The following is a 20,755-nucleotide window of genomic DNA, read 5'->3' as shown; positions in this document are numbered from 1 at the left end:
GCTTGCTTGCTATTGACTGCATCTGAAAGAGAAAAGACAGCAACATAAAGGGAAAGGGTAGTCTCTTCAACCTCTACAGAACAGACATGAAGAGCAGACTGCTCTGGGGTGGCCTCCAGAATTGGGGAATGCAGGAAGTCTTCCCCCTCGCTCTCGTAAACGGAAAAGGAAGAAGACTTCCTGCATTCCCCAATTCTGGAGGCCACCCCAGAGCAGTCTGCTCTTCATGTCTGTTCTGTAGAGGTTGAAGAGACTACCCTTTCCCTTTATGTTGCTGCTATTATGTGTGTCTGGGCCGCACATGCCTCACTGTCGGCTACCTCAGCTCCATCCTCTCCTGAGTCACGTTTCCACCCTCAGTCCAGCCGAGCCTGCACTTCACACCAGTCCAGCCGAGCCTGAGATTGAGAGCGTCATGCCCGCCGAGCCTGAGACTGAGAGCGTCGTGCCCGCCGAGCCTGAGACTGAGAGCGTCTTGCCAGCCGAGACTGAGAGCGTCATGTCCCCAGAGCCAGTCGTCGGCCCAGATGAGCCAGAACCAGTTCCGAGTCCAAGAGCCAGAGCCAGTCTTCGAGCAAGAGCCAGAGCCAGTCTTCGAGCAAGAGCCAGAGCCAGTCTTCGAGCAAGAGCCAGAGCCAGTCTTCGAGCAAGAGCCAGAGCCAGTCTTCGAGCAAGAGCCAGAGCCAGTCTCCTCAAAAGCGTTTTCCCTGCTGGTCCCGTCCAGCCCCGAGTTTTCCAAACCGCTGGTTCTGCCCAGCCCAGAGCCCGCTGATCCTGCGCCAGAGCCCGCTGATCCTGCGCCAGAGCCCGCTGATCCTGCGCCAGAGCCCGCTGATCCTGCGCCAGAGCCCGCTGATCCTGCGCCAGAGCCCGCTGATCCTGCGCCAGAGCCCGCTGATCCTGCGCCAGAGCCCGCTGATCCTGCGCCAGAGCCCGCTGATCCTGCGCCAGAGCCCGCTGATCCTGCGCCAGAGCCCGCTGATCCTGCGTCAGTCCTGTCCAGCCCAGAGTTTCCTTCGCCGCTGGTCCCGCTTAGCTCAAAGCCCTCTTCACCGCTGGTCCTGCCCAGCCCAAGACCTTCTTTGCTGTCGGACCCCCCCTTTCCTGTCAATTTTGGGGGGCGCAGTATACCTGCTAGAGGGACCGCGGAGGTTTCTTTCTCAGACAGGGATGAGCCAGAACCAGTTCCGAGTCCAGTTCCGAGTCCAGTTCCGACTAAAGAAGTCGCCTGCCCTGTCGAGCAAGAGCCAGAGCCAGTCTTCGAGCCAGAGCCAGAGCCAGTCTTCGAGCAAGAGCCAGAGCCAGAGCCAGTCTTCGAGCAAGAGCCAGAGCCAGAGCCAGTCTTCGAGCAAGAGCCAGAGCCAGTCTTCGAGCAAGAGCCAGAGCCAGTCTCCTCAAAAGCGTTTTCCCTGCTGGTCCCGTCCAGCCCCGAGTTTCCTGATATGCTGGTCCCGTCCAGCCCCGAGTTTTCCAAACCGCTGGTTCTGCCCAGCCCAGAGCCCGCTGATCCTGCGCCAGAGCCCGCTGATCCTGCGCCGATCCTGCGCCAGAGCCCGCTGATCCTGCGCCAGTCCTGTCCAGCCCAGAGTTTCCTTCGCCGCTGGTCCCGCTTAGCTCAAAGCCCTCTTCACCGCTGGTTCTGCCCAGCCCAAGACCCTCTTTGCTGTCGGACCCCCCCTTTCCTGTCAATTTTGGGGGGGCGCAGTATACCTGCTAGGGGGACCTGATGAGACTTTTAGAAAAAGCAGACATTTTGAATTTCTATCATATTTTTCACATATACTGGGTGCATTTAATATCTCAAACGCACAAATATTGCCAATTTGTATACATAATTTATGTATGCATTTACTTATTTATTGATTGCTTGTGGCTCTTAAACTGTGGGCTGGCTCATGGAGGGACGGCACCCTAGTGCCCTCTATTGGCCAGCCGCCCCTGCACATGCATTTACACGGTACTTACAAATTGCATAAATAATCTTATGAGACTAATGTATCAAATATAACAGTGATGGTGCGTTGCCTACTGCAAGGCATGGTAATAAAAACATTCGGGGCTTTACTGAAAACATTCTGGGCTCCAGCCCCCTTAGCCCACCCCTAATGTTTTTGAACTGTTTTATTGCATTAGGTAAGTCACAATTGTTTCATATTTTCATAAATGATGTTTAAGTATGTGTTTGTTCATATAAGAAAATGTGGATGGTTAATGCTGTTCGTAATAGAGTAGGCCAATAAAGTGTGAAATACAACACATGTAAAGAGTTTATGCTGTATGTTAAACCTGTTTGCACATTTATGTTATGGGAATAATGTTGTAAGTTTAAAAGTTATGAATGTTTTATGCATTTCGTGATGGATGCTGACATCACATGCGTGCCAGCTCATTGAAGAGATAGATGTGAGCCTGCCACATGTGTGGCTATCGTTAATCTGATCCATCGTCATCAACATTTTTCTAAATAGATATCTGAACTGTTTTATTGCTTTAGTTTGGATTGTCTCGACACTCTGTGATTGTGTTGGATTCGTGCAGTGAGGGAGAACCGCGCTGGATTCCACTGAGGAAGAATTGGGTCATCTGGGGACTCTGCCTTCACGAGGGAAAAAAAGATTCTTTATCGTTCATTGTTCATTCCTGCAAAGAATGTAGTAGGCATTCACATTCAAACGAACTGAACTGAGTCCATTACATTCACACAAACTGAACGGAGTCCATTGTAAGCTGGATAAACTGGAAGAACTGGTTGAGGAACGACGACTCACTGAAAAGACAAAGGATCTTTCTTTCTTTGAACTCACTCTTGTGAAGTTAGCATCATTGGCCCCCATTGGGCCGATTGAGCACGGGCTTACACACACAAACTGAACTGAGTCAATTGCATTGGACTCAGACTTCAGTGTACACAAACAGGTTGATTCTTTATTTTTTACTTTATTGTCATTGATGAATGATATATTTTGTTTTCAAATGGTGATTTGTAAAGGGCAAAGATAGTCTCATGTAATGTGTGCAAAGTGATAGGCCTACGTGCATGCTGAATTGAAGTCAAAGAGAAATTTCAGTGAATACAGTTACTGTTCAGTGAACTGATTGTTTATTCATTCATTCATTTTATTATTATTCATTAATTCATTTTATTTCACATTTATTTTAATCATTGGTTTATTATTTTTTTTCCCCCTTTTTTTCCAGTTAGTAGGCCTACTATGACAACCGTTTACTTTCTTTTGATTTATGCAAGGTGTGAGAGCCCCAGCCCATGACTCCAGTTACTATTATAAGTTGTGATTATATGCATTTGTTGAGCTCAGACCCAAGTAGATATTTTTTCTCCTTTTCTTTTTCCGGGGTTAATTCCTACTAATGGGTTACAGAAACACATTTACCGAATTCTGTAAACGACACCATAAAACAGCAAATGCTAAGCAGGCAATGCCGAAACAGGTGAACTAATTTCTGCCCACAGATCTGGCTGTAATGAGAGCAACTTGAAGTAAAGCCATGGGAATTTACCCATTTGATCTCATGACAATATGGGTGATAAAAACTCTTGATTAATCCAGAAAATTTCCCCATCAGAACTGGGGTCTCTAATGCTCATATGACACAGCAGACTGTGAAGTGCTTTAGGTGTCAGACACTGCACAGAAACAGCAATCATTCAGACCTGGTCAATGAAACTCGGTTTCATGTGACAACTGGAATTAAAATTGCAATGGACATGATAATGGAGCAAGTAAAAGAATTCCACAGAATAGCTTCAGTCTGAATTTGAAGCTATCAGAATTAACCGTGGTTCTCTCTGCATTTGTTTCTGTCTCAGGTTTACTACTGCAATTCCTTGGAGGCTGGAGGCTAGGACGGGTTGGACCACACCTGGGTCAAAGCCAGGACAGCGGAATTGTTAACAGTCTCAATGTATTTTTATTGTAAAATTAATGACAGATTTAAAAAAATGAAAAACGAAAAAACCTAAATATATAGGCTATTAACTTTTTAATCAAAATAAATTAACATCATCATCTCAAAACAATGAAAACAGCAGATTTTTTAACTTAACTGCACATATATGCCAACAACAAAATAAAGTTGACGTGTAAAACGGAATTTCCACATCAGGGTTATTATAGTGCTACAAAACAGATCAAGTGATCACTAAATCAATAGGTTTTGAGGTTTGGAAGGATGTCATTTAATGGCCAAAATTCAGTCTAAATGAACGCATCAAACTGGATTATTTTAATATTGTCTGTAACTTACTTGAGGTAAGCTACTCATTGTTTCTAACTGCATCCAGTACAGACAGGAGTTTTTTTTTTTTTTTTTTTTTTTTTATGTCATAATGGTCATTATGTGAGAAAATAATTTGTGTTTGATTTCTGTCATTAATAAATATTTCATTTTCTTGCGCGCTCAATAAGTGGTGGGCAATATGCTTATGTTTCGTCTTGACGTCACAACGAAACGGCTTATGACTCGTTTGAAAAACTATTTCAGTGATTAAGAGTCAATGCTTACTTTTTAAAGACAATAACTTTATATACCGTGCACTTTCAGATTTAAAACTTTGCAGGATGTTTTCGTTCACTTAGAGCTATGTTACACACTACATGAAAGGTCATTTTCAAAAATCCATATTAGGGGCCCTTTAACGATCGCTCTGAGGTAAAGTGTTCAGACTGCAGACTTAGCAACGATTGTGTTTAATTGTACAGTACAATCATAACATAGTACAGACATTATCTTAATTCCATAATGTCCTAAAACATAACAATATTGCTGGCCATAAACTGAGAAAGTGCGCGTCCGGTGTGCGATACCTCGAGTTGTCCTAGACGCGGCGCTGCGCTTCTCGTCCGATGTGCGACCCCCTTAATGCTGTAATTTTGCAGCAGGCATGGATGTTCAGGCTTATCATGAAATTTGTTCAGATGTCACGGCCTGTATCTTGCACTTTATTTCCTTTCAAGACCTGTATATTTATAGTTCAAAAGTAACATTCAAAAACTACCATTGAAACTAACATTCAAATTGCAATTTGTTGCATGAAATGTAAACACTTTGTTTCTAGCAGTTTTGGCATTCATTTTTTAATGATTCACAAACAAATGTACTGTTGCCTGTTACTAATTTTTTTTTTTTTTTTTTTTTTTTGTGATTTAAGTCAGCACTTCTGTTTTTAACATTAGTGCAGTTTTAGCACTGTTGTATTAGGGATTCACAAACAAATGTATTGTGGGCTAATCCCACCTGTGATTTTTTTTCTTTTCTTTTTTCTTATATGAATGTGCAAAGTAATGAAACTCAGCACTTCTGTTTTTAACATTAATGGAGTTTTAGCACTTGTTTTAAGGATTCACAAACAAATGTTCTGTGGCCCATTGCCACATAAGGACAATGTTGATATGCTGGATATTTACAGTGAGGAAAATAAGTATTTGAACACCCTGCTATTTTGCAAGTTCTCCCACTTGGAAATCATGGAGGGGTCTGAAATTGTCATCGTAGGTGCATGTCCACTGTGAGAGACATAATCTAAAAAAAAAAATCCAGAAATCACAATATATGATTTTTTAACTATTTATTTGTATGATACAGCTGCAAATAAGTATTTGAACACCTGTCTATCAGCTAGAATTCTGACCCTCAAAGACCTGTTAGTCTGCCTTTAAAATGTCCACCTCCACTCCATTTATTATCCTAAATTAGATGCACCTGTTTGAGGTCGTTAGCTGCATAAAGACACCTGTCCACCCCATACAATCAGTAAGAATCCAACTACTAACATGGCCAAGACCAAAGAGCTGTCCAAAGACACTAGAGACAAAATTGTACACCTCCACAAGGTTGGAAAGGGCTACGGGGAAATTGCCAAGCAGCTTGGTGAAAAAAGGTCCACTGTTGGAGCAATCATTAGAAAATGGAAGAAGCTAAACATGACTGTCAATCTCCCTCGGACTGGGGCTCCATGCAAGATCTCACCTCGTGGGGTCTCAATGATCCTAAGAAAGGTGAGAAATCAGCCCAGAACTACACGGGAGGAGCTGGTCAATGACCTGAAAAGAGCTGGGACCACCGTTTCCAAGGTTACTGTTGGTAATACACTAAGACATCATGGTTTGAAATCATGCATGGCACGGAAGGTTCCCCTGCTTAAACCAGCACATGTCAAGGCCCGTCTTAAGTTTGCCAATGACCATTTGGATGATCCAGAGGAGTCATGGGAGAAAGTCATGTGGTCAGATAAGACCAAAATAGAACTTTTTGGTCATAATTCCACTAAACGTGTTTGGAGGAAGAAGAATGATGAGTACCATCCCAAGAACACCATCTCTACTGTGAAGCATGGGGGTGGTAGCATCATGCTTTGGGGGTGTTTTCTGCACATGGGACAGGGCGACTGCACTGTATTAAGGAGAGGATGACCGGGGCCATGTGTTGCGAGATTTTGGGGAACAACCTCCTTCCCTCAGTTAGAGCATTGAAGATGGGTCGAGGCTGGGTCTTCCAACATGACAATGACACGAAGCACACAGCCAGGATAACCAAGGAGTGGCTCTGTAAGAAGCATATCAAGGTTCTGGCGTGGCCTAGCCAGTCTCCAGACCTAAACCCAATAGAGAATCTTTGGACGGAGCTCAAACTCCGTGTTTCTCAGCGACAGCCCAGAAACCTCACTGATCTAGAGAAGATCTGTGTGGAGGAGTGGGCCAAAATCCCTCCTGCAGTGTGTGCAAACCTGGTGAAAAACTACAGGAAACATTTGACCTCTGTAATTGCAAACAAAGGCTACTGTACCAAATATTAACATTGATTTTCTCAGGTGTTCAAATACTTATTTGCAGCTGTATCATACAAATAAATAGTTAAAAAATCATACATTGTGATTTCTGGATTTTTTTTTTAGATTATGTCTCTCACAGTGGACATGCACCTACGATGACAATTTCAGAACCCTCCATGATTTCCAAGTGGGAGAACTTGCAAAATAGCAGGGTGTTCAAATACTTATTTTCCTCACTGTATGTGGCCAATTGCAGGGATTAAAGCAAAAAAAAATCTTTTGACTGAAAAATTTTCCTCGGCCAAACCCCATTCCACACCCTGTCACACACCCAGTGTGAAAATTTTCTTCTTCTTGTAATTAGGAGTATAGTGAGTACATGCATTACCTTCACAAATGAAATACTCAAAGAACATTTGCATTTAAAGAAAGGCAATTTTGAACTGCGTTTCTATTATTTACACACTTTTGTGAAATTTCAATGTTCTCAATCTAATCATTTTACAAGACTTGACTCTTTGTGATGTAGTCATACAAACAGAGGTCCTTGCTATAGGGATCTTGCTAGGGGGGTTCGGTGGCATGCATACAGTATCCAGAGGCAAATGAGCAATTTATATGAGCATGAAAGATTGGTTTCAGCAACTCGTTTTTTCCTTAATTAATGTTTTTGGACTAATCTGTTCATTTAATGGTTCAATTACTCACTCATAAAGGCAGTCACTTGTCGCCACCTACTGGCTTAATGATGCAAGTTGCGTAAACAGACAAAACGGAGTGATACAAACAGTGAAAACTCCCAGTGCTGATACTGGTGAAATATAATATATTCGAGGACCATATAGAAAAATTAATATTTATACAATACAACTATTATGGAGTTATATTTTATAGGTGCTTGTGTTGTTAAATTGAGCTAAATATGATCCACTGTAATTAGCAAAGAACATTTATGTGTTGAATAGGAATACATTGTAATAATGTTAATCATGGGCACAGTATGCAATACCTGCTCTTCCTCTCTCATCTCCATCACATTCTCTCTTTCTTCTTCTCGCAGTCTCCTAATCTTTACCAGTATATCTTATCTTCCCAAAGCTGAGCGATACAGTCTTTGCAAATTGATTGTTTCTTCTATTGTAAACAGTTGTTTGGTTTAGCTACTTACATCTCGCAGGGCAGACTCGCATGACCGTTAACTGAAGCGTATCGTGAAGCGTCACGGCTCGCAGCTTCTGTGAACATAAAGCCCTAAAGCATTTGTTTTTTTTGTTTTTTTTCATCTCGCCTGGGAAAACAAGCGAGAGTTGCGACGGCGTCGCTCATTATTTGGGTGTACTTTTCGCGCTTCTACATTTGGAGTGAACCGTAGACTGTAAAAAAAAAAAAAGTGTATAGAGCAAGCCTTTTTCACTTATTGTTTACAGCCTAACGGAAGTTACACCCATAATTCGCGCAAAGCGTCATGGGGCGTAGGAATAAGGTGGATAGAATGCTTAGAGTGGAGAGAGCAGAGCCATAGAGAGAAAGAGTTGCGACACTCTTTGATGTCGCCGCTATGGCTGTCACGTGGTTCATGTAAGCCCCAATAGTTCCAAAACGTACGCTGGCTGTCATGTTCTTCTATGGGACAGACAGCAGAGATTGCATTATTGAACGGTAAATATAAAATAAAACACACACCCAAGTACTTTTTCAGCTGTTATTGCATTTTGTTAATGTCAGTTTTGCATTTGGAGATAAGTTTTAGGCTATATTTTTGGAGGGAAAAGCTTAGTGTTCATGTTCGCATGGGTAGCACTGGCTTTAGCTAACTTAACTTTTCCATATCATTCATCTGATGATGGACGTCTCATGAAATTTATTTTAGCACAACTGGGCTGTATTAGGCTATTGATTCCCGTGATTTTGCTTATAAATTCTGATTCAGCAGTTATTAGCCTACCTTCGTGATCACGCAAAGAGGTCTGCCGTGGCGGTCCGTTCAGAATTCGCTTAAGCTAGCTTCACCCCCAGGACCACAACGTGAAACATGATCATGTTAAGACTAAGAATATTATTTTAAGATTAAGCCATACACATTATCAAAACTATAACAGATTAAAAACGAATTTACGCTTTTATGTTTGGTTCTATAGGTAAGTGCAGAGTGAAGATTTTTCTCTATGACTCTGGGTTAGTGCACTAAACAATTAACTAACAAAACACTTGTAACTTCTGTTACAGCTATTGAGACATCAATTAAGCATGGCTGATACAAATGAAGGTTTTCAAATAAAATAGTTTTTAATAAACAATGACAGACAACAAAAATTGAAACAACCAACATAAAATATAAATAATTACGCTGTGCATGTACAAATGAAGACCAGTATAAACATCGCAAAGGGCCTCTGATACAATATAGACAGTTGACAATTCAAAAGAGGTCGATATTTCAGCAACTTAACTCTGGAACAACTCAACGCGCAGCAATGTAAGTGAATGGTGTCCAACGCCCAAATGGCAGTGTTTGGAACTAATCCGATCTTCAAATCCCGGAAGTAGGCGGTTAAAAGCGCTGCCATTTTTTACAACGGAGGTCTATGGGAGTGTCGCAACTCTTTCTCTCTATGGCTCTGGGAGAGAGGAACGTGCTTTTTGCTCCACTCCAGGCTTTGATCACATCCCCCTAAGCAGGGTGAATACACCTCGTCCTTCCTTAATTGAAGACTCATTCAAACTAAAATTAAGACATTTATTACACTATTTGAGAAATGTAAGCATATTTACAGCCTTAAAATTATGAAAAGTGAATTTAAGACATAAGGGCAGGGGGAACCCTGAATTGACGGAAATCCGTCATAGACTCTCTGCAATTAACAGAAATCCGTCGTAGCGACGAAGAACTTTAATCCCTGCAATTGTACAATGTGAGTTTTAACATTTCTACAGAAAGCCGGGTGTTGTACCCACAAAGAAACTGACTGTTAATTAAACATGTTCGCTACTTTTTTTTTTATGGCAGTGTAAAGATAAGATTAAAACAAAGTAATTTCTGTGTGTATTTGAAAGACTTAACAACCTCTCATACTGTCAATTAAATACTGCTGTATATGTTTTAGATTAAGCTGGATAATTTCCCAGCTAACAATGACCTGGCGGTCCACCAGCGTTTTTTGGGCGGCACAAAGTCAGCGGTTTGACACGGTCGGACCTCCGGCGGCACACCATCGGCAACCCGACCAATCTGAAAACCCCGTCGGTCTGCCAGCGTTTTTTGGGTGGCACGCCACCAGCGGTTTTCCGCGGCTGGGCCACCGTCGGCACACCAGTGGCAAGCCGATAGTCGGTCCACGTGTTTCTGAGCGCCTACAGGACATCTTTAATTTATAAATGTATATTTTGTTTTAATTTATTTTTACAGTTAAAAAGAATCTGAAAGCACAGAATAAAAAAATTATGAAACTGACCTAAGCTGCAGCAATATCAAAAGCAAAATGTTGGTGATATAAAAAATACTGCCTATGAGCATTTTTAACACGCGTTCAAATGAAATATGGGGCTTGAGTGTTCGTAAAAACAACAACAAAAATATTTAAATTATAAACAAAAAGCCACAATTGTCCCACTATCACGTGCAGTAGTGGTAATTGCACCTATGAATGGGTCATAGAACTTAAAAATGAGTTTTAAATTCATAATTTTATAAAGAGATTTTTATTCAAGTAAGGTTCTTATTCTAGATGTTTATGTTTGTAAATGCTGTGTGACTGTGACGCGTTTTAATGTGCGTGCGCGTGAACACTCGAGCCGCCTTCAAACACTGGAGCGGAGATGAGTTGCCATGGAAACGGCGCGCGACCGCACTACTGCAACTGTCAGCAAAACTCCGTCTCTCGCTGTTGTTTTCACTGCTTTCAGGTGAGTTTAGCCTCTAAAATCACACAAATAATACACACAACTGTTCTTGACACTTATCTTACTTGTAATTGACACGCTTCTGCTGAATATTTACTTTATAGAAATGGTTTAGTGTCTTCGAAAAAGTCCGTTAGCATCTCAACCGTTTTCAGAAGAGGTAGGCTAACTTTATAGCTTGAGCTTTTGTTTATGAAAGTTTGGGCCTTTAATCACATCTTATGTGTAGATGAGAGGTTTTGATAGTTTTGTAAAGATTTTGCTTGGACGTAAGCTAATTTATTTAACGTAAACGTACTGTTAATCGGTGACGTCACTTATGCCTGGTTCAGATTACACGATTTTAGCCCGATTTTGGCACGATCCGTTTGACGTAGGGTGTCGTGGGGATTCGCAATCGTTTCATCTCGTATAGTGTGTCATAGTGTGCGACAACCTACGCGACGTCGCGTCTGCGATGCTTCAGGACATCACGACAAAAAGACTAGCATGTTTAATTTTTTAACGGTCCTCCACGACGACGGCGCGCGAGTGAGTGAGTGAGGGAGAGTGAGTGAGAGTTTGTGTTCGCGAGTGAGTGTGTGACTGTGTGTGCAACGTGTAGTTTGACATGTTTCTTGTCCAGGACCACGACATGACAAGAGTCAAAATCGTGTAATCTGACACGTAACAGACAAAAAAAATCGTGTAATCTGAACCAGGCATTACATGGAGTGCTTAAAAATTGCTGAAACTAGCTAATATTGATAAAAATTGTTCTGTGATTTCAGCAGCAACACAAATAATTCCTCTACAACAGAGGAAAGCTCCAAAATGTCAACATTTCTGAAGAAATCTGCTGCAAGAGAAGTGGGAAACACAGAGGTGAGGAAGCTCATTAAAGGGTTAGTTCACCCAAAAATGAAAATTCTGTCAGTAATTACTCACCCTCATGTTGTTCCAACCGCGTAAGACCTTCGTTCATCTTCGGAACATAAATTAAGATATTTTTGATGAAATCTGAGTGCTGGATCACTTGTCCATAGGCTGCTAGGTGACCGAAACTTGCTGGCCCAGAAAAGTTATTAAAGAGATCGTTAATATAGTCCAAGTGACTACAGTGGCTTAATCTTAAAGAGCAACTTGCAGGTTAGAAGACCCAACAAGTCAATGTATAGAAAAATAATGTAGGAACTAGATTTTCTTTAAAAAAAAATTATAAATATGCTACAGTGGCTTCTGGAGTCGTTTTTGTGAGAAAATTTTACTTCCGCATCTGAAAATGGGCGTGACGGGCGAGAGTCGTGACGTAGCACGAGGGAGAGCGGTCGATTCAAACAACAGGGAAATATGGATTGCAATGACATTTCGGACGCTGAGGAAATTGTTTACGGACCACAGCCATACAATTATGAGCCTGCTAGGCTGCCAAGAGAGCAGGGACAGGCCAGGATTAATGTTAGACAGAACATATTGGAACTTACAATAACAGAAACTAAGCTTTGATCAGGCGTTTGTCATGCTCATTAATATCCGCCCAGACTAACGTTACATGATATAACTTAGCAGTTTCTCATGGAGAGACAGAGAGATATTTATTCCTGATACATTTTTTGTTCCATAGGTGCTTGTGTGGGAAATGCGAGGCAATGTTTACAGCTGAGGAAAGTCAGTGTTGCAGGGAGGTGGATGCATACTGGGCCTTAGTGGAAAATGCCAAACTTTCCATGGTTGCAGTTAGTGTTACTACAGTAAAGCCATGGTGAATGTTGCTGATCTATGGACACTGGATAGTTCGTTCATTCATTGCACAATGTTTATTCCTGGTTTTCACGTCAGCGCTGTTTGATCCGTTAATAACGGAGAAATGTGAATATTTCTCACTAGATCTCGCAGCGATGTTATTACTTCAGTGGCGAATTCTTTATTTACTGGATCTCGCAGTTAGGCTACAGTGTTGCTTGATCAGGCTCGCGCTGCACTGGTCCAAACTGATAAACGGTCCACACAAACACAATAACGAGTAACTGTTAGCTCAGTTTCGTTCCGCTTACATTGCGTTTGCCAGTTGATGTTGTGCTCGCGCCTACATCCAGCGGGAGAACCCGAAGATGCGTGCACTGAAGGAACCGCACTAGCTCTGAGTCTCACCCGGTTCTTACTTCGGTATCCCATGTTGAACTCCTTCATATCGCCGGGACGATAATCCTCCGATCTGAAGTGAACGCTACACACGACCGCGTTTTCCGAAGCCGACGCGGAAGAGAAATCCCGTCTCTTCACCTGCACAACCCGCACCCAGGCACGAAAGATAGCACCGTCCTTTTTCCTGTTAGGAAACCGGTGGACTCGATGTCCTGACAGGCTGGAGTTTTTGCAAACTCCACAAACACATAAATTTACCATGACGATGATAAATTGAAATACAAAAACTACTGAAAACACACTGTCTCACGACCGCTCTTACTGAATACCACCCACTCTGCACTGAGCTGCGGCAGAGCACAGCACACGTCTCCCTCGTGTGACGTAAAATGACGCGATGTTGAAAAAAAAGCGAGCAGTCAAAGAAACGCTCACTTTATCTACTAAATTGGTGTCATTATGTCGTTTTAAAACATTTTAAATCCTGCATTATCTTTTCATATGGTATTTTCATACACGGTTATATATTCATTTAGATTTTTTTTTTACCTGCAAGTTGCTCTTTAAGTATATTAAGCGACGAGAATACTTTTTGTGCGCACAAACAAACAAAAATAACGACTTTATTCCACTATTCATTTCCTTCTCTCTGGGCCTCGTAGTGTTTTTGCGCAGCGCGTCTGTGTTACACGTCATCACGCATCACACACATGACCAGCGTCGGCCAATAGTGAGCCTACGTGGTGACGTGTAACACAGACGCGCAGCGCAAAAACACTACGTGAACCAACTAGAGGCCCAGAGAGAAGGAAATGAATAGTGGAATAAAGTCGTTATTTTTGTTTGTTTTTGCACACAAAAAGTATTTTCGTCGCTTGATATACTTAAGATTGAGCCACTGTAGTCACTTGGACTATATTAACAATCTCTTTAATAACTTTTCTGGGCCAGCAAGTTTCGGTCACCTAGCAGCCTATGGAGAAGTGATCCAGCACTCAGATTTCATCAAAAATATCTTAATTTGTGTTCCGAAGATGAACGAAGGTCTTACGCGGTTGGAACAACATGAGGGTGAGTAATTACTGACAGAATTTTCATTTTTGGGTGAACTAACCCTTTAAATAACAGAGAAGATTTTCTTTTCCCCGAAAATACTAGTTAATGTTATCTCATTGGTATTTTTGTCAACTTGTTCTCTTTCAATTAGGACTGGTTTTATATTTCTATTTCCATCTGATTAATCGTGGGCCTCATTTAACTGAGAGTAGGCATTTATGAATAATTTTGGAAATATTAAATAAAATATGAAAAACATTGCACCGTTGATCAAACTAGTCTACTTTAATGTTTCAAAAGATTTGTTTTGTGTGTATCAATGTCAGATGGATAAATGAATATTAGATGAAGTTCAGGGTAGGATCAAGTTTCTCTCTGTGAAAAAGAATGTGTGTAATACTCAAAATAGTTTCTGTGTTTTAATGTGTGTGTGTGTGTGTGTGTGTGTGTTTGGGTAGCGTGTGTATGCATGTATCCACACTTGCTCAGGTCCAAGGGCTCGATGTTTGCAAGCACACATGCACATATGTGTACATGAACAAAATGAACATGTTCATATTTTACTTAATATTTCCAAAATTATTCATAAATGCCTACTCTCAGAAAAATGAGGCCCACGATTAATCAGATGCAAATAGAAATATAAAAAACAGTCGTAACTGAACGAAAACAAGTTGACAAAAAGATTGAATCCAGAATTGGGTGATAATATAGCATAACAAGTGATTTATAAGCTATTTTTTGTAGACCAGTTATTTTTGACCGGGAACACCACAACTGGTATAGGCTTTTGAACACAACACAATGAAAAAGTAAACCTAAAAACATACATTTTGTTATCCTACTTAAGAAATCATTGTCTGTTCTTTCTCTTTTCTGCATTTCACTTCTGCTGTAGCTTCTGTCCTTTTAATAAACCTGTCAGTGTATTAATATATTGTTGGCTCTGTGACAAATGGTATGTTGTGTTCCTAGATCCTTCCATGCATCAGATGCCCTGCACCATAGCAGAGTTGAGCTGATCATCATCTCTAAGGTGCTATCACCCATATGACTAGTGAGTAAAACCAAGCCAAAGACAAATTTCCACTTGTGGACAATAAAGGAACTAAACTAAAACTTCAAACATACACTAATGTTGTTGGTAAAAATAAAATAAAAAATGTTTTGAATAAAGTCTCTTATGCTCACCAAGACAAAACAATAATATTGTGAAATAATATTAAAACATAAGTAGGGGTGGAATTACTATTTTTGTTTGTACTAACATAACTAAATAAAATGGATTAAGTTCAACTTAATTGATTTTACCTACATTTAAACAAATGTATTGAGTGCAACCACTTACGATAATTTTTTTTATTAAATTCAACGAATAATTTTTTTTTCACCTGACCTTGAGAAACACTTGAGACCAGATGCACCAATCGCACTTGCTGACATGAACCCAATTTATTGTTTTTTTTGTCTTGTTGCATTATGTGTTCCTATGCATTTCCTTACAGCTTTAAGTTCATAAGAACTCAATCGTGAAGTGGACATTTAAGATGCTTTTCAGGTGTCTCACACAAAGCAGTGTGGAACCAAGGAGAACCCCTTCATCCATTGAGGCCTGTCCAGACAACCGCACTGCTGGAGGTGACAGGATTTGTCAAAAAGGGACAGATTATCGTCATGGGGAAGGTGCTACAGAAGCTGAAGTTTCTTCATGAAGGATTAACACGTCAACTGAATAAATCACAAAGGTCCAGATTGACTATGAACTTTGCTCACATTCTACGCTGGACCATAGGAAGAAAACCTGAACGCATTCATCCACCTGCTGAACTCAAGCTACATACACCTCGTGAGACCAGGTGTTCTGCAGGTGAACACAGCCCTCTGAAGGTTTCTACAGCTGCCAACATCCGAAAGACAATTTTTGAGTTTCATCTCAAAGACTACAACAAACGTCTAACTCCACAGGGACTCATTTGAATTTGACCCACGGAGTCAAAGCGGGAAACTGGAAGAACTGGTTGAGGAATTACCACTCCCCAAGAAGACAAAGGATCTTCCTGGAAATTAACATTTGAACACACTCTTGTGAAGTTAGCATCATCATTGGAGACGCAAAGTCTCATTACAGAATTGCTAATGGTTTTAATGGTTTTAATGGTTAGCGGCTGATGGTTTGTAATGGTTTTGTAGTGGAAACCATTAGCATTTCTCTATTTTTTTCAGCAGGGAAGCAATGAGACTGGGAAAAAAATATAACCATACACTTGTAGCATATTATTTAGTTTGATTAAAAGATGCAGTTGTGTTAAATGAACTTACCAGACAACTCATGATCACCAGTAGACACAACCCCATAAAAAACCTCCATACATGTGATCTTTCCCTGTGAACTGTAAAAGCATTATGTCGTCACAGTCCTTTACTTTTTCTGAACAAATTGCGTTTTCCATGTTCGGTTAGCTTATATAGGCTACAATATAGCTACACATTTGTAACTTAACACGACCCATTCAATGTTTATGATTAATATTTATTTAATCATAAACATTGAACATTGAAACATTGATGATGTTTATTAATATTTAATATTAATAATAATAAGACTGAACTAATTTATTTTAAGTAAACCAACAATGTAAAATTGCAAGATATATGCCATGTGGCACTGATACAGTTTTAACAATCAACAACCACAAATATTTTTGCCCCAAACAAATCATATTTTACGTATGGATAAACGTATAAAACATTTTTTGTTTACAGTGGTTGCTGGCTATAGCAAATCACCACAGGTTCACATACAACAATCCAAACAGTCTATGGGGATTTGGCCTTTTTTTCTTGTTTTGTTTATTTTGTTTTTAATAATTGTTTGCTGATCACTGACCAAATTCATTATTAAGGCATAAATTAAATGTATACATTATTTATATATTAGACTATTTTTTATATTATGTCCATGAAGAAAAACTACGGAGCCCCTGAGGGGACCTTTGCAAAAAAAATTATAATATGGACTTTCACGTGCGCACAAGAAACTTTCGCATGCTCACGAGAAAGTTTTGCGTGCGCACGCGTTACAATTTCCGGTTTGGTTATAGTGTCATTACTATAAATGTGGGAAAAGGGATGAGATGAGTGTGCTTGGAGCATGCCTCCAGAGATTTGTCTTATTATATGGAGTTTGCATTTGAGATTGTTTGTGGACTGTGCTTTACTGTAAGAAAAAAAGCATGAATATCACATAAATGAATATCACGTCCCACATCATGGATTACATAATCAGAGAGTAGGCTATTTCTTTTCGTTTTGATTGTTTCGTTTAAAGACATTTCAAACTTTCTTCAGATGTATTTCTCATGTATGTGAGGCATACACCGAGTTTCGGTTAATTTATGATGAGATGCGCTCCAGTTCACGTGCAATGAAAGTCACATTGCAAGTGACCGCGGCGCACCTCCATGATTATATTGTCTGCTATATATTTGCTTCTCATTTATTAAAAACAGGCAATTGGTTGATGAAAAATTTATTAAAATTAAGATACAATTTATACAAAACGAAATTCACTTTAAAGAAAGGTTTTCTACAAAACAAAACTTAATGAATTTTTGCAAAGGTCCCCTCAGGGGCTCCGTAAAAAAACAAATGCCAAGAAGTATTCAGAAATAACTTACATTGTTGTTCCCGAGTTTCAAGCTCCATTTTATTTTTTGAAGGCATTATTTTGAAGATATGTATTTGTAAAAGTAATAGTCCAAAGGCGATTTCCTTGAATGGATAGTGTGTGTGTTGACTAGAGCAGTGTTTCCCAACCCTGCTCCTGAAGGACCCCCAACACTGCAAGTTTTATTTGTCTCCCTAATCAAACACACCTGATTCAACTCATCAGCTCATTAGAAGAAACTCTAGGACCTGAAATGGGTGTAGAAACACTAGACTAGAGGTATGCGCGTGGCGTCACCGACGGTTACGCCCATAGAGACAGAGCGTATTTAGGCCACGGCCACACCGGGGGGGAAAACAATCCATTCCAACTGTCTCCATTGACTTTGCATTGCGAGAGGCTGCCTGCTTGTCATTTCTGACTTATAACAAAAAACAAAATGTCTAAAAGCTGTGACAAGGTGTACAGTCAGCAAACAAGCTAAAAAACCCAGAAATAAGTTTTTATAATCTGTCGACACCAAAAAACGAGCATTTAAGGACACATAGGGAATACTAATTTATGGCCATTTTACCCACATATTGCATAAAGTAAAATGGTGTATCAATTCATTCTGTTATATCTTTCATAACATAGTTGAGAATCATCTTTATACAAATTTTGGTTAAAAAAAATCCTGAAACCCCAAAATGTATTGGTGATTGGTGATTACTCTAATTACAATATCCTTAAATCTTTAGATCTCTTAGAAATGTAATGTGCTTCACTAATACAACTATGTCAAGTAATACAATTTAAAAAGGTAAAATTTTACAAAATTATGTAAACAAATATGTGCAGTGTAAGCTGAAGAATGTGTGTCCTGTCATCCCTGTTACTCTGGTCAGTCCTGTTACTATGATGTCAATCCTGTTACTGTCATTAATTTTATAAAAAATATAAAAATTATATTTGAAATGGCCTTCCAAGTTTTTCCATTGTAACCCTATCTATATTGTATTTTTGACAAAGCCCTTCTTTTAATATCTCTCTTGTAAAAATATATATTTTTCTTAATTGACATGTGATCACCCTCCCAAATTTGTATGTTCTTGGTCATCTGAATGAAAATATAAGATTGGGAAAAAAAAAATCTAAATTTTGAAACAATTCCAGTGAAAAGAGGGACTAAAATACTGCTCATATATGTGAAAACTATAACATATTTCTAATTAAAACTATAGTATAGTAACGCATGTGTCTGTAACAGGCATGACAAAAATATCAAAACATGAGGTAGATAAATAAAATTACATAGCCTGAGATGGCACAATACGATTTCTTGTTATTTTATGCTGTCTTCATTTAATGGATATTTTAAAAAAAATTGTTTAAACGTATTTTATATTTTATTTTTCAAAGTTGAAAAGGCACTGATTTCGTGGAATGACCCACCTGTAAGCTGCCAACTCTCATGCTTTCACCGTGAGACACACGCAACTTTTCACACGCTCTCACGCCACACATCCATTTTCTCACGCACAGAAAAATCGCGAGGCAAAGAGGACACGGAGACCGACAGACTAGACAGAGCAGGTTACTTATGATATAAAAAAGCTCAGCTCTCAGATTCTGTCAATTTTATTACGAAATTCAAACAATAAATACCATTTTGGTGTTTGTAAATGTGACGTGACGGATCCCTAGAGGCACGTGAACCGATCATCTCAACTTAGTAAATAAACACGAATGAACAATGTTAAAAGAAACAGTAGCCTACAACTTACCGAAATGTATATTCATCATATATAATATCGACCAATCAATCAAAGAAAGGGGTCAATAAAACAGCTGGAGAACAATTATGTCACATAACATTTACCTCAGGAAAGCCATTTGATGACCATAATAGGCTATAGCACGTTGGCTAGAAAAAAAGAGCTATAGAGAGTATTTTGCTAAATATGTGTATATATATTACATATTTATTATATTTTTACTCATATTAATAAAGTTGTTATTATAATAAAAAAAACGCATTATATTTAATTTGAGTTATTTTTAATACTGATAAGTTCTCTGTATGTTTAACTTACAGCATTAGGTGAGATTTTTTTTTCTTGAGAAAAATTAACGCCTATCTTGTGTACCTAATATTTATCCAAATTTGTCAATATTAAATCAAATCACAAGAACTGAACTGAATTGAAATCCTGAAATTTGTTTCAAGCAATAATAAAAATAAAAAAAAACGTAGCTACCAGAAATTGTACCATATAATATAAACATTGCAACATGTTGTCACTAAACCTAATAAAATTCGGTTACTACGGTTTAGTTACTAAAATGTTTTGACAATCACAATATTGAAGCCCCAGGATCCGCTTTCATTGAAATGTCATTAGGGCAAGTGTCACACCGCCGTCACTTCGCAGGCACGCAGTAATGGCGGCAGGCAAGATGGCGGCCCCAGATAGCAGACCAACATTGAATCAATGTTAATGCATTAACCAAAAAGATCATTGAATCAATGTTGAAATTTAACATTGATTTTTAATCAGGTTTGCACCCTGAAATAATGTTATTTCAACGATGAAAAATCAATCAATATGGTCATAAAATCAATATTATTTCAACCATAATTAAATCACTTATTTAACATTGAATCAACATAGAAACAATATAAAATCAATCTTGCTTTATATACAGCAAGATTCTATGCTAGTTTATCATGCTTGTACTGTGCTTGAATTTTTAAATGACTCCTTTCAGACAGAGACCATGTAGGGTTGCAATTAAATATGGTTTTTAATCAAAATGTCATTCAAAGTAAACTACATCCTTCAGTTTACAAGCAAATGTATTTATTTATGCCCCAAAAAACTGAACAGGAAATTTCACATTCAGAAAAGAAATGGCATTTCGTGGTGACAAAGACAAAAACAGCGCAGTAAGTTACTACGGTAAGAAAGAATGAAACATTACTCTGATAAATATTTCAAGTTCAATTTTATTTATGTAGCACATACCAAACAGACCAAAGTGCTTTACAGAAGAACAACATTAAACGATATAGCATGCATTATATATAAAAAAGATATAACATATAAGATATAAAATAAAACAAAAATAAGAGCAACATAGCCGAGTAACCATAAAACAAAAGAACAAGAACAGAAATCAGAACTCAGATATAAATTAATAAAACCAACCAAAGAAAATAATCAATATACTAAATA

General features: G+C 39.2%; 1 protein-coding gene across 1 annotated transcript in view; it reads right to left on the bottom strand.

Annotated features, from left to right (window-relative positions):
- LOC311090364 (NXPE family member 3-like) overlaps positions 1-17,637 on the bottom strand; it is a gene marked incomplete at its 3' end in the record, with an annotated part of 39,073 nt that extends 21,436 nt beyond the window's left edge. The window contains exons 1-2 of the mRNA XM_084125624.1: positions 17,548-17,637; positions 16,190-16,260 (exon numbers count right to left, since the gene is read on the bottom strand). Of these exons, the coding sequence (XP_083981750.1) occupies positions 16,190-16,260; positions 17,548-17,593 (117 nt within the window). The 5' untranslated portion in view covers positions 17,594-17,637. The remainder of the gene's footprint in view (positions 1-16,189; positions 16,261-17,547) is intronic.
- Positions 17,638-20,755: the final 3,118 nt, after the last annotated feature.

The sequence above is a fragment of the Abramis brama genome (genome assembly GCF_963993115.1).
Source record: "Abramis brama genome assembly, chromosome: 10".
In the NCBI taxonomy this organism is placed as follows: Eukaryota; Metazoa; Chordata; class Actinopteri; order Cypriniformes; family Leuciscidae; genus Abramis; species Abramis brama.
Note: the sequence above shows the minus strand (reverse complement) of the source record. Positions and strands in the feature narration are given on the sequence as shown.